Source organism: Crassostrea angulata, chromosome 8, assembly GCF_025612915.1.
Source record: "Crassostrea angulata isolate pt1a10 chromosome 8, ASM2561291v2, whole genome shotgun sequence".
Lineage (NCBI taxonomy): Eukaryota > Metazoa > Mollusca > Bivalvia > Ostreida > Ostreidae > Magallana > Magallana angulata.
This window is the reverse complement of record NC_069118.1, coordinates 46,150,625-46,162,517: the sequence shown is the minus strand read 5'-3', so window position 1 is coordinate 46,162,517 and position 11,893 is coordinate 46,150,625. Positions and strand designations below refer to the sequence as shown.

At 40.3% G+C, this 11,893-nt stretch overlaps 1 protein-coding gene across 1 annotated transcript in view; it reads right to left on the bottom strand.

Moving 5' to 3' along the window:
- LOC128158345 (reelin-like) overlaps window positions 1-11,893 on the bottom strand; it is a 49,887-nt gene that overhangs the window by 14,082 nt on the left and 23,912 nt on the right. The window contains exons 22-33 of the mRNA XM_052821135.1: window positions 11,450-11,636; window positions 10,715-10,920; window positions 10,162-10,321; window positions 9,511-9,681; window positions 8,914-9,128; window positions 8,439-8,587; window positions 7,805-8,012; window positions 7,351-7,595; window positions 6,560-6,748; window positions 5,951-6,221; window positions 5,545-5,685; window positions 24-201 (exon numbers count right to left, since the gene is read on the bottom strand). Of these exons, the coding sequence (XP_052677095.1) occupies window positions 24-201; window positions 5,545-5,685; window positions 5,951-6,221; window positions 6,560-6,748; window positions 7,351-7,595; window positions 7,805-8,012; window positions 8,439-8,587; window positions 8,914-9,128; window positions 9,511-9,681; window positions 10,162-10,321; window positions 10,715-10,920; window positions 11,450-11,636 (2,320 nt within the window). The remainder of the gene's footprint in view (window positions 1-23; window positions 202-5,544; window positions 5,686-5,950; window positions 6,222-6,559; window positions 6,749-7,350; window positions 7,596-7,804; window positions 8,013-8,438; window positions 8,588-8,913; window positions 9,129-9,510; window positions 9,682-10,161; window positions 10,322-10,714; window positions 10,921-11,449; window positions 11,637-11,893) is intronic.

The window sequence follows — 11,893 nt, the reverse complement described above, 5'->3', positions numbered from 1 at the left end:
TATTTTGCAAAATCTGAAATTACCTTATGGAAGAGCAGAGAGTTGCCGCTGACGACAATACCACACATATCGGACGGTTCACCGCCATATATCTCCTTCCAGTTCCTGTTGTTTAACACTTCTCCATTGAAATCATCCCGGAGCATCATGGGAAGAGGTTGTATGGGGTCACAGTGTGGTCCGCCAAAACCCTGGTCACAGCTTAAAAAAAAAGATTACGTCTGACACAAAAGATGTATGTTAACTAGGTTAGAAACAAAACTAATTTGAAATGTAGGTTTTTAAATGTAAAACCCCTGTTTATAAGATATCCATACTTACCTGCATCAACTATTTGCAATGTGCCCGGGCTCCTACGATCATGCTCGAACATTAAAAACATTAGAGTTATCTGCCCCTACTTGGAACTCTCCTTTACTACTTCCGTTCAGTTTATGTGAGGGACGACACCCTAATTTATCCACCTCCATATAACCTTAGAAGGGGAGGTGGGCGGGGATGCAGGTAAGTATGGATATCTTATAAACAGGGGTTTTACATTTAAAAACCCACAGTTTATTTCAATATCCATACTTACCTGCATCAACTATTTGCAATAAATAGAATTTGTAGAACACAAGACAAGGGAGGAGGGAAGGTTATACAAGTAATTAAATTAATTACTCACCAACTGCTTATTTCCTCCTCTTTTTCTTCGCCCAATGAGCTGTCTCCAACACTGATGCTCTGGCGAAGCTGTCCTCTGAGCCCACATCCTTCAGATAAAAGGTAGTGAAAGTTGTCTCTGAGGCCCAATGTGCTGCTTGAATAATCTCTTGAAGAGAGGCACCATTAAACAAGGCCCATGAGGTAGCAAGACGTCGAGTGTCATGAGCCCTAACATCACCCAATGTCAAATCTGGTGAGTCATTGTAAACCTGCTGAATCAGGGACACAATCCATCTGGAAAGTGTAGACTTAGCTGCCGCTTTGTGCATACCCGATTGGTATGTAATAAAGAGATTTTCAGTCATCTGACGTAAATCTTTAGTCCTCTTTAAATATTCCTCCAAACATCTGCATGGACACAACAACAAGTCCTTCTCATCTGTGGCTAAACGGTTAAATCTAGGAATGAACATAGGCTTCCAAGCCTTGTTTGCCCTCTGAGTCTTTGCTAAAAACTGTAAATCTGGAAGGAGACGTATCCCTGCTCTTTCAATTCGCAAATTATTGGTATTAACTGAAAGAGCCTGAAGTTCACTAACTCTAGCTGCTGTTGCCATTGCAAGTAAGAAAACTGTTTTCCAGGTAAGATATTTCAAATTACATGCTGCTAATGGCTCGAATGGAGATTCACATAAAGCTAACAAGACGGACGGCAAGTCCCAGTTAGGTAATAAAGATTTAACACATGGGTTACTATTAAAAATGCCTTTTATCAAGCTTGAAAGGTCTGTGTTAGAACTGACTGATCTTCCTCTCCATCCTGCATGAACAGTAGCTATGGCTGCTCTATACCCGGCTACAGTATTTGCCTTGCAACCTCTCTCTTCATGCAAATAAATGAAAAAATTAGCTAACTCTTCTACAGAGGCTGAATATGGACAAATATGCCGTCTATTACACCAGCTTCTGTAAATTGCAATTCTTGCTTGGTACATCCTCTGTGTTGAGGCTCTTCTTGCCTGTTTAATGTACTCCTTAGCTTTTGAAGAAAACTTTCTCTTACTGGAGGAAGACTGGAAATTTTCCATACCACCAGATTTAGAGACTCGGGATCGGCATGCCTTATCTGACCCTTCTTTTGAGTCAGCATGTCTTCCGTGATTGATAGTTTTCTTGGAATGTCTACCAGAAGATCCAACAGGATTGGATACCATGACTGTCTTGGAGAGTGTGGAGCAACCAACACCAGCAAACATGGCTCCTTCCGCACTTTCTGTAATACCTGGGGTATCAATACTGGCGGGGGAAACGCATATGCAAACATTCCTTTCCAAGGTACACTGAGTGCATCTACTGCCCAAGCCATCTGATCCGGAAAGGGGGAGCAGAACACTGGCAACTTCTTGTTCTCCCTCGTTGCAAACAGGTCTATGTTCGGAGTGGAGAACCTCAGAAAAAACTGGTTCACTAACTCTTGTTTCAGACTCCACTCTGTTATCCGAACTCCCTGTCGACCCCTTGACAGATCGTCTGCTAACACATTCTTTTTCCCTGGTATGTGAGCAGCTCGTATTACAATCTTCCTGATTTTGCACCAGTTGAATATCTCCCAAACCAGGCAACACAGTTGAAAGGACTTTGTTCCCCCTTCCCTGTTGACATATGACACGACTGTCGAGTTGTCGCATCTCAACAAAACTCTCTTGTTCAGTAGTATGCTTTCGAAATGAATCAGAGCTAATTGAACTGCTCGCATTTCTAACCAGTTTATGTGGCAATCTCTCTCCCTGGTACTCCAGACACCCGAGATCTGATGATCTTCCAGGTGAGCTCCCAAGCCTTGTGTTGAAGCATCTGTCCACAATGTCACACTGTGTGGCTGCTTCTCTTGTAGGGACACTCCCTGAAAAATGTTCTCTGCTTGTCTCCACCATTAATGTATCCTTCACTGGTATAGACTGCATTAAACTGTCTTTGTGTGGGCACCAAAAAGACAACAGGTAAAACTGTATTGGGCGCATATGTAATCTGGCAAAAGGGGTCAAATCGATGACTGATGCCATTAACCCCAGTAGTCGTAAAACCTTCTGAGCTACCACACACTTCATTTCTGAAATAGTAGCTATCTCCTCTACTATTTTCTGAAACCTCTCCTCTGAAGGAAGGACCAGACCCCTTCTTGTGTTGAACACTGACCCCAGATAAAGTACAACTTGTGACGGGTTCATGTTCGACTTCTGTACATTGACAATAAGACCCAAATTCTGGATTAACTGAAGGGTCTCTTCTAATTGCCTCAACAGTAATGTCCTGTCTTGACTCTTGATCAGCCAATCGTCCAAGTACATGAAAACTTGAATCTGCCTCTTTCTGAGGTAACTCCCAATAACTGCCATCAGTTTGGTAAAAATTCTCGGCGCTATTGCCAACCCGAATGGCATTGCCTTGAATTGGTAATGCTGACCCTGCCAACAGAATCTCAGAAATTTGCGATCTGCTGGAAACATGGCTACGTGAAGGTAAGAATCCTTTAGATCTAGAGATAGTGCCCAATCTCCGGGGTCTATGGCTCTCACTATGCTTCTTAATGTCTCCATTTTGAAATGAGGTACTTTTAGGTATGTATTCAGAACTCTGAGATTCAGAATAGGTCGAAATCCTCCGTCCTTCTTTGGGACTAGGAAGAACGTGCTGTAAAATCCCTGGCCTATCTGGTCTGACGGGACTGGTTCTATTGCATTTTTTTCTAATAAGCTTAGAACCTCTTCTGATATAAATTGTTGCTTCTTTGCATCTATTACAACTGTAGTTCTTGTTCCGCTTTCTGCCGGTAACTCTTTGAACTGAAGACGAAGTCCTTCCTGGACAATGTTCAATACCCATTTGTCGTTGGTAATCATTTTCCAACTGTCCACAAAATTTGGTAATCTTGCCCCTACCTGGGGAGAAACCCTGGCTAACTTCCTGGTTTGCCTGCAAGGTTCTACTGGCAGTGATTCCGTACTTAATACTTGGGGGCTCGAAACCCCAACTGATTATTATCAGACTTCTTCGGAGCTGCTGCTGACTTGTCATGATAATTATTTCTCTTCTTAAAGTTCCTGTTTTCAGTACCCTTACTGCCTGTTCTCTTAGGAACCTTAGATGCACTTGCTTCATTCAGTCTTGCATCTCCTCTCTGATCAAACTTGCGCTTCTTGGAAGCTGCATAATTATCCTTACCCCTTAAATGTTGGGTCTCTTTCGCATCTCTTATGTTTTCTGCACTAGAATGCAATACATCAAAATACTTTCCGAGGAAAAGATCAGAGCCAATTGTTGACAAATTCTGTAACTTTGACTCAGTAGCCTTATTCTTGAAGGCCATGTCCTGCAAATACAGACTTCGTCTGGCTCCTACGGCTGTTACAATAACTCTCGATGTTACATCAGCCATTGAATTAAACTACTGCACAAGAGCTTGCAAAGCCTCAGTCTTATCTTCATCAGACTGAACTGTATCCAAGTAAGACGTAATCATTGATCCGTAAGATATTTGTCTTAACAACAGTCTCGCACTCATATCTACCTTGCGAAACTCTGAATTATAAGCAGCATTATGCTTGTCGCTAAATCTGAAACGACCCTTGGCATTTCCTGTCTGACCCTTACCCGACTGAGTCTTGCTATCTGTAATGCCCTCTTCAATATTAGAGTCGAGACTTGGCACTTTACAGAATTTTGCAAAATGATCAGCTGCTACGGCATATTTTTCATCATCTCTAGCTCTGAAAGCACGGATTTTGCCATTTTTGTTATAAAGTTCTTCCAAGAACCTGAGCCTTCTACAGATGCAATTGTAGATTCGGTCTCATCACACTTGTCATTCGACTGAGATCTCGAATCATCCAAGGACTGATCATCATCATCTACAAACTGATCGTCTCTGGCATCTGCAAGATCCAGAACTTCAGGGCTAACTGACCTCGTTTCTCTCTCAAATCTGTTAAACTGTCTGTTACTTGTATTTCTATTTGTATCTGCATTCACAGACTCACCTGTGGTTTTAGAACCAGTAGAAGTCACGCCAGGAGAAACGTTCTGTTGAGTCATGAGCTTTATTCTGCTGTCAATAAAAGCATTAAATGCTTGCTCTGACCAATTCATAAAATTCGGTTGTGCACTCGGAGATGCTACCGGAACGAATGGCATCTGCGCTTGGCCGTTCAGAGACGTCAATTGTGCAGGATTAATGGACACAAAAGCTGTGTGCGGGTTCCATTGTCCGCTCGGAGGCAAGGACTGAACTTGTGAGGCCCCTATTTGTCCGCTCGGAGGCGGTGTTGGCCGAGTTCTGTCTCCCATGCCGCTCGGAGACGGCGACGACATAATATTCTCACCAACCGTCGGCTGTTCTCTCATCTCGCTAGATGCCGCGGTTTCTCCAGGCTTGTTTGCCTTCGCTAAGGCCTTATCCACCATCTTGGTATACGCGGTCCATCGCCCCGGCGTCCAGGCCTTACAAATTTCACAAGTAAATACTTCGGTACACAATCTGTGACGAAAACACTCTGGGTGATCGTCTATAACGTTCATTTCCCGCGAACACTGTGAACACTTCTTGTAATTATCCATATTTAATACTTTACACGACCGTAGGTTACGAAAAGAACAATAAATAAAATTTATTGTCTGACCACGCTACAAAAAACCGCCAAACATGGCGGTGCCCGAACATAAACTGAACGGAAGTAGTAAAGGAGAGTTCCAAGAAGGGGCAGATAACTCTAATGTTTTTAATGTTCGAGCATGATCGTAGGAGCCCGGGCACATTGCAAATAGTTGATGCAGGTAAGTATGGATATTGAAATAAACTAAAGATATTCATAGAATTAACATATTTAACCAATATCTTACATGCAAGCACCTTCCCGACAGTAACCATGACCAGAACACAACCAGGGACAACCGCTGCCAAGGTAAACATTGTCCAGCGCCCACACATTGCCTCGGGGCGTCTTATTCTGCTGTTTCCATCTTAAGCGCGTGGCTGGAGATCTGTAAAATGGGTAAATGTAGCTTTGTAACACATTCAATGTACCATACACATTCATTAAAGGTTTTTTTGTAACTTTCATTATTTCATTATCATTACATCATTAAACTGGCAAAAAAAAACCTGATAAATTTCAGCACATTTTGACAAAAGATTTTGAAACCTGATGTTGGGAGCCGATATTTGCCAATTAATATTTAGTAGTCTTGCATCTTGATAGACTAAAGAATGAATTTTTTAATGAAAGCAAAACTAAAATCAACTAACACTGCGCCAGGAGGCATGTACAACGTCACGCGGGTCCAGTTTTTGTGCTGGTCCGACATGTATTCACTGCTGAGGTGGTACCCGCTACACTGGAAGTTTGGCGGGGCACACTGGTGGACAACCGGGTGCCAAGTTTGTCCCATGTCCACTGAGTATTCCAGCATGACCCCGTACAGGGCCCCATAGAGCGAGTCGCACGCCATGGCGATGTCGAACTGAAGGAAGGTGGATGGCGTGATGCGAAAGTCCATGGTTTCCGCGAATCTGAGGTCTGCAGACAAAACAGAGCGACACAGTGGACCGAATGTATTGAACAATATATCTATCCATTTTTTAATAGTATTATGTCTTATATGTGAATTCATGTGTAACTTAGTATCAAAAGCATATTCTATTAAAGTATAATATTTGATGTGAATTATGAGGACAACATAGAAATATACATGATATAATGTGTGCTTAATATCATTGACGGTGGAGCTTTAATTTGTATATCAAAATAATAATGGCTTTTCAAATTTGCTGATTATGAAATACACTTGACAGGTATCAAAAATCTGCAACTCGAATTTCGATCACTCGAACCAAAGCGGAAGATATTTTACTCACCCTTGTCTCGGCTGAACTCCAGGGCGTTCCCTACAGAGTTACACGTGATCCTGGGTACCGCGCTCTCAGTCAGCAACCAGTGGTGGGGGTCAGGAACCATCAAGGCGAAATCGTCCTGGAAACTCTCCCTGTTCGTTTCATTGACCCCAATAATAACGCTGTCCAGCCCCCACTCAGCTCGATGCACCCCTGATAATAGTCAGATACAACAATTAATCAAAGTACTGATAGTACTGAAAAGCGCTAACCCAGCTTCTGTATGTATGTAACAGATATATGTATGTAACATTTCAGCTTTTGTATACGCACTATATTTCCTCATCACTGCAATGATGTATGTAAACCCCATACATTAAATTCAAAATAGCCCGCACATTATATTAACAATAGCCCGTGCAGTTATGCGCACAAACTCCTGAAAATTGTTCCCTAACCAGTTTAAATGATATAAACTTCTGCTCATAGGGGGCGGTTATTCCATGCACCGGAAGTAGAAGTCTAACGACAATAAAGCGCTGAGCTATGCTTAGCGCTTTAAAAATGATGTTGACTTGCTTGATTACTCATGTAAAAACACCATTTGTCTGGAAGCTTAAAAGTCAGCGGCTTAAAAAACAACGGAAATGTCTAAATTAAAATATTTTTTACATTTTTGTTTCAAAGAAGCCCCATTTACTACTACATTTAGTAATATATCAAAATTATATCACTAGACCAAACGCTTAAAAAGAAGCGAAATATATGAAAATCTAGTTTAAATTTCCATAATTGAAAGTAAAAAAGACACTAACCTCCGTATCCCAGGGGTTGCCACCACCTAAATATAGTCCTCTCAGTCTTGGCGTCCTGTGGTAGCTCCAGGGTGACACTTTCTGTGCTGAAGTTGTGGACACGTGGTTCTACTACCTTAAGCACGTGCCACGTGACCTCGTTGTCGGTGGAGTAATCCACAATAACGCCCTCGTTTCTGCCACGTGGAGTGATGCAGGATAGACCGTCACCGTTGCCCCCGATTTTCAGAACAAACTGAAGTATTCTACGAGAGGCAATAAACAAGGTTTTAGATTGCACACCCCTTACAATAGCTCTTTTACATGCCAAACCAAATAAAATATCGTTCAGATTAATCGATCGAAATTACAACTACGAAAACGCAAACATACTAAAATATGGAAATTACGGCAAAGATGAGAGTTGCAGATTCACATGTAGAATATGAACTATTATCTCGGAGACAAAACGCACCTGAGATAAGTTGTGTTTAGGGGCACTGTCACCGCCTCCCTCGTGCCATCTCCACTAAAGTGTAACGAGTTCCCATAATCCACCACTCCACATCCCAGCCCGAGCTTTCCTCCCATGATTCTCCTCCAGACGTCCGAGGGCTCGTGGTGGTTGTCGAACCAGTCAGACATTCCGTAGGGGCTAGTAGCAAGGAAGCCGCAGTCTGGGTCTATAGAATAGAGTTCAACGTAAATTGCCATGAATTGTTTAAGGTGAAACAAAATATTCCGTTTGCAAATTAATGGTGCAGATTGTGCCAATAATCATCAGCATTTTAGAATTTTCAGTGAGTAAATTTACCTAACGTTCATTTAATTGTAGGCATGCAGTATAATGATATACGGAATTTCAATGTGCAAAAGAATATAATTGTCTGAAGTTTATTTTTTTAATTCAAAATTTCACATTTTAATTTAGAAGTTATATGAAAATTAAACTTGTAAACTAATGCTGTACTTATTCTTAAAACGCTGTCCTTACTAGTAGTCTTCAAACTGTACATAGTCTTGAAATAGACACTATTCGAGTCCTAGCACAGTTTTGATGATTTTTATTCGTTTGGTATTGTGATTCAATATGATCTACATCGCCATACCTTGAAACCCATCGTCACACACGCATCCACTACCATCACAGACGCCGTTTCTATGACAATTCTCTTCACAAGGAGGACCAACGTACACGTCATCCAGGCCAAAGTTGAACGGGTAGCCACCCTGCTGCCACCACCGCAACATAACCGGACTGGAGAGAAAAGAAAAATTCAACACTACAAAAAATAAATTCTTAACTTCATGAAATTTTGAAAAAAAATGAAAGTAAAAAAAAAATCCATGAAATTTTAAGAAATTTCGCTCGTCCCTCTTTATCTCCTCAATCTATAGCTAAGACAATTGGTAGTACCTTAACGATCTTGTAAGAAGATCAATAAATCTTACATATGGCATAAAAGAAACACCAATAAAAATCTCTTAGCATCTTAAACTAGGCTAGATATCATTTCCATTTTTATGCTTTGCTTTTCAAAATATCTTTCATAAATAAATTATTGAAGACAAAATCCAACGCACTGCATAGCCAGCTTCTCTGTGACAGGGATGACTACAGTCTGCCACGATCCGTGAGGACCTGAGTAGTAGATAGTCCCCTCTGTGTAGCGGCCATCACACTCGTTCTCTTGGTAACAGGGGTCCTCAAGCAGGTGCCAAGTTTGTCCGCCATCATGACTGTAGTCTAACATCACGGTGTGATCCCAACGGAACTGATTGCTGCACCCAACATTCACCTAAGAAAATAGCCGCAAAATGTCAAATTGAATAACAAAATCTTTGAAGAATTCAAAATCATGATTTTAACGAGAGACACTGAAGGAATTCCTTATCGCCAAACTATAACAAAAAGATTTGCATCAATTTCACATCAAGTGAATTTGGGCGAGAAAAAGCATTTCTGATTCATGATTTTAAGAATTTCAAATAAATTCACCTTTTTAAAATCTTTAAATAAATACACTTATTTAAATGACATCATCAGTTTCGAGTGGCCATGCCATATCGTAAAGCCAAAAAAATAGAACTGCTTATTTTTTCGACTTAAATTGTTTATTGTACGCAATAGCGATATGAAAAATTCTGATTGACCTTCAATACAAAATTCCAAACACTTACCCTAAATTGGATGACGTCATCGGTTTCGAGTGCGAGGTCTTTTGTGACGACATATTTGTCGTTCTGCTGATTGGCTAAAATCAAAGCCCGATCACGGTTCTGGCAATACTTTCCCAGAATTCCCTCGGTAATGGTAGACCAAACGCCATTATCGATTGCATTTAACTGGGTCTGAAACAATTATGAACTTATTTCGTAAGGTACAAATCTATCAGGCATGAAAATAAAGTTTAAATTAATTTAAACTACTTCTACATTTACATGATAGGTTCCAAAGTATATCCCGAGTGAACAACTTCAATTAACATTGCATATTATATGTTTATGAATGACATATTCAATAAGCTTTGGCCTCTATTGGTACATTTATTCCTACCTGTTCTTAGGCAATAAACATGTACTATAATCAAACAAATATTTAACCCATTTTTAGAGTATAATTGAAAATAACTGATGCTGTTTGTATATACGAATTAATATTATAAGAACGAATACTAATTTAAGATTGCCTTGTCATCTCGTGAATGCAGTGTGGATGCATTGATGCTGTATTTAAACAAAATCTAAAGCATGTATGCCTTGAAAGATTTGGTCAAAAAATGTACTGAAATTTAAGTGATCTCATTATCATTGAAACAAATGTATGAATACATTGAAGTCGTCGTGTATTTGCCGGCGCCTCTCGTAGTGTCCCACACGGATGTCGTCCAATGCCCACTGATCCGTCCCTCCGCCAGAATGTGAGGGTTGCCACCACCGGAAGCGCGTCATTGGAGACCGGGCATCTTCCGGTAGCACAACGTGAACAAATCTGCAAGATATACACACGTCACAAGCAACAACTACAATGTAACAGTGAATGCTATAAAAAGGAATTATTATTGGGTAAACAAAACGAACGTGCTATTTTCAATCAAAACTGTAAACGAAAAAATATGTATTGATGATAGAAAATAACCTACATACTGCTTGAAGGTCAAATGAAAATAGAAAGACGTTTAAATGATAGTATCCTAAAGATTGCTCTTGGATAAAAACTCACAAAGAAGATTTAAATACATGTAAAAACGTGGCATGCACTCTAGAAAATCAGAAATATTGCTAAAGAACAGAAAAACTATTGATCAAATGAACGGAAATGTTGACTGTTTTCTAAAAGTAATATTTTTATCTGTTCCTACGAATACATGTATTATGAACTCACTCTGGTTTCCTGAACTTCTCGGGGATCATATCCCGGAGCAGTTTCCACGTGTTCCCTCCGTCGGTGGAGTACTGTAGGACCACGCCCTCGTCCGTGGTCTCTCCCCCGCTACAGTCCGGCAGTCCGCCACCGATCCTCAGGTAAAACTCGATGTAATCCTCGTTCTTTGTGTTCAAATCTTTGGTTTGCGCTTCCCTGGCACCATTCTAGCAAGTTTCAATAAAATTACCAACCATTCCTGATGCATTTCTATACTACTAATGGTTCCTTTGTAAAATAATGTTTTTGATAATTAAAAAAAATCGATAAATAGCAGTCTTTTGCTCGAACAAAGCTAACTCAACGTCATTGGATTAAACGTGTTTGGGGATTGTCGGGTATGTTTCTTTTACTTTTTTTATTTACTTTGTGCACGTCATCTTCACAACGTCAGGGCCTGTACAAGTGCACTCAATACCACTGGCGTTTTGAGAAAGGTTGCGTGTATATTAAATATAATATGAACAATTTTTCATTTTCAGTTACAATGTATGTATATGACAATTTCTCTTCACCTGTCACGACCACCAACAGTTCTATCAAAATCAATCACCTAACACATTTGATTAAAGATAAAGAAAAGTTGAACATTTATTGTTAAGATCAGACGACACATTGATTGAGCATCTTTTTTGTATCTTCTTGTATTAAAGAGTTTGTGGAACGTGTCGTCTGACCTTAATTCGGAGAACTTACATCAGAGAAATACAAGGTTTCCCCGGACAGCAGTGTCCCACATCCTTTGTCGCCACCAGTGACCTCCCCTCCCCAGATGTCCACAAAGTCGGAGTCCGGCTCGTAGCGAATCCCAAAATCGGCCTGCATGGTCTCCTCGATCCGCCTCCGAGGCTGGCAGGAAGAACCAGTGAATCCAGTATCGCATCTGACACGAAAATACATTGATTTGTCGTACGTATTTAAGGATCTTTCATTTTTTTCATATTTAAGTCAACAAATTTATTGATATTCCTCTTAAATTTACATGTTTTTTATGTTATTGTCAGATAATTTTGATTTGTGTATTTCATTATCTAGTGGTATTTATCATGAAACCATAATAGAAAATTGTCAAAAAGTCATTTTTTTTTTATTAAGTCCCTAAAATTGTTTATGATCGACGAAGTTATAGAGTATTTTGGA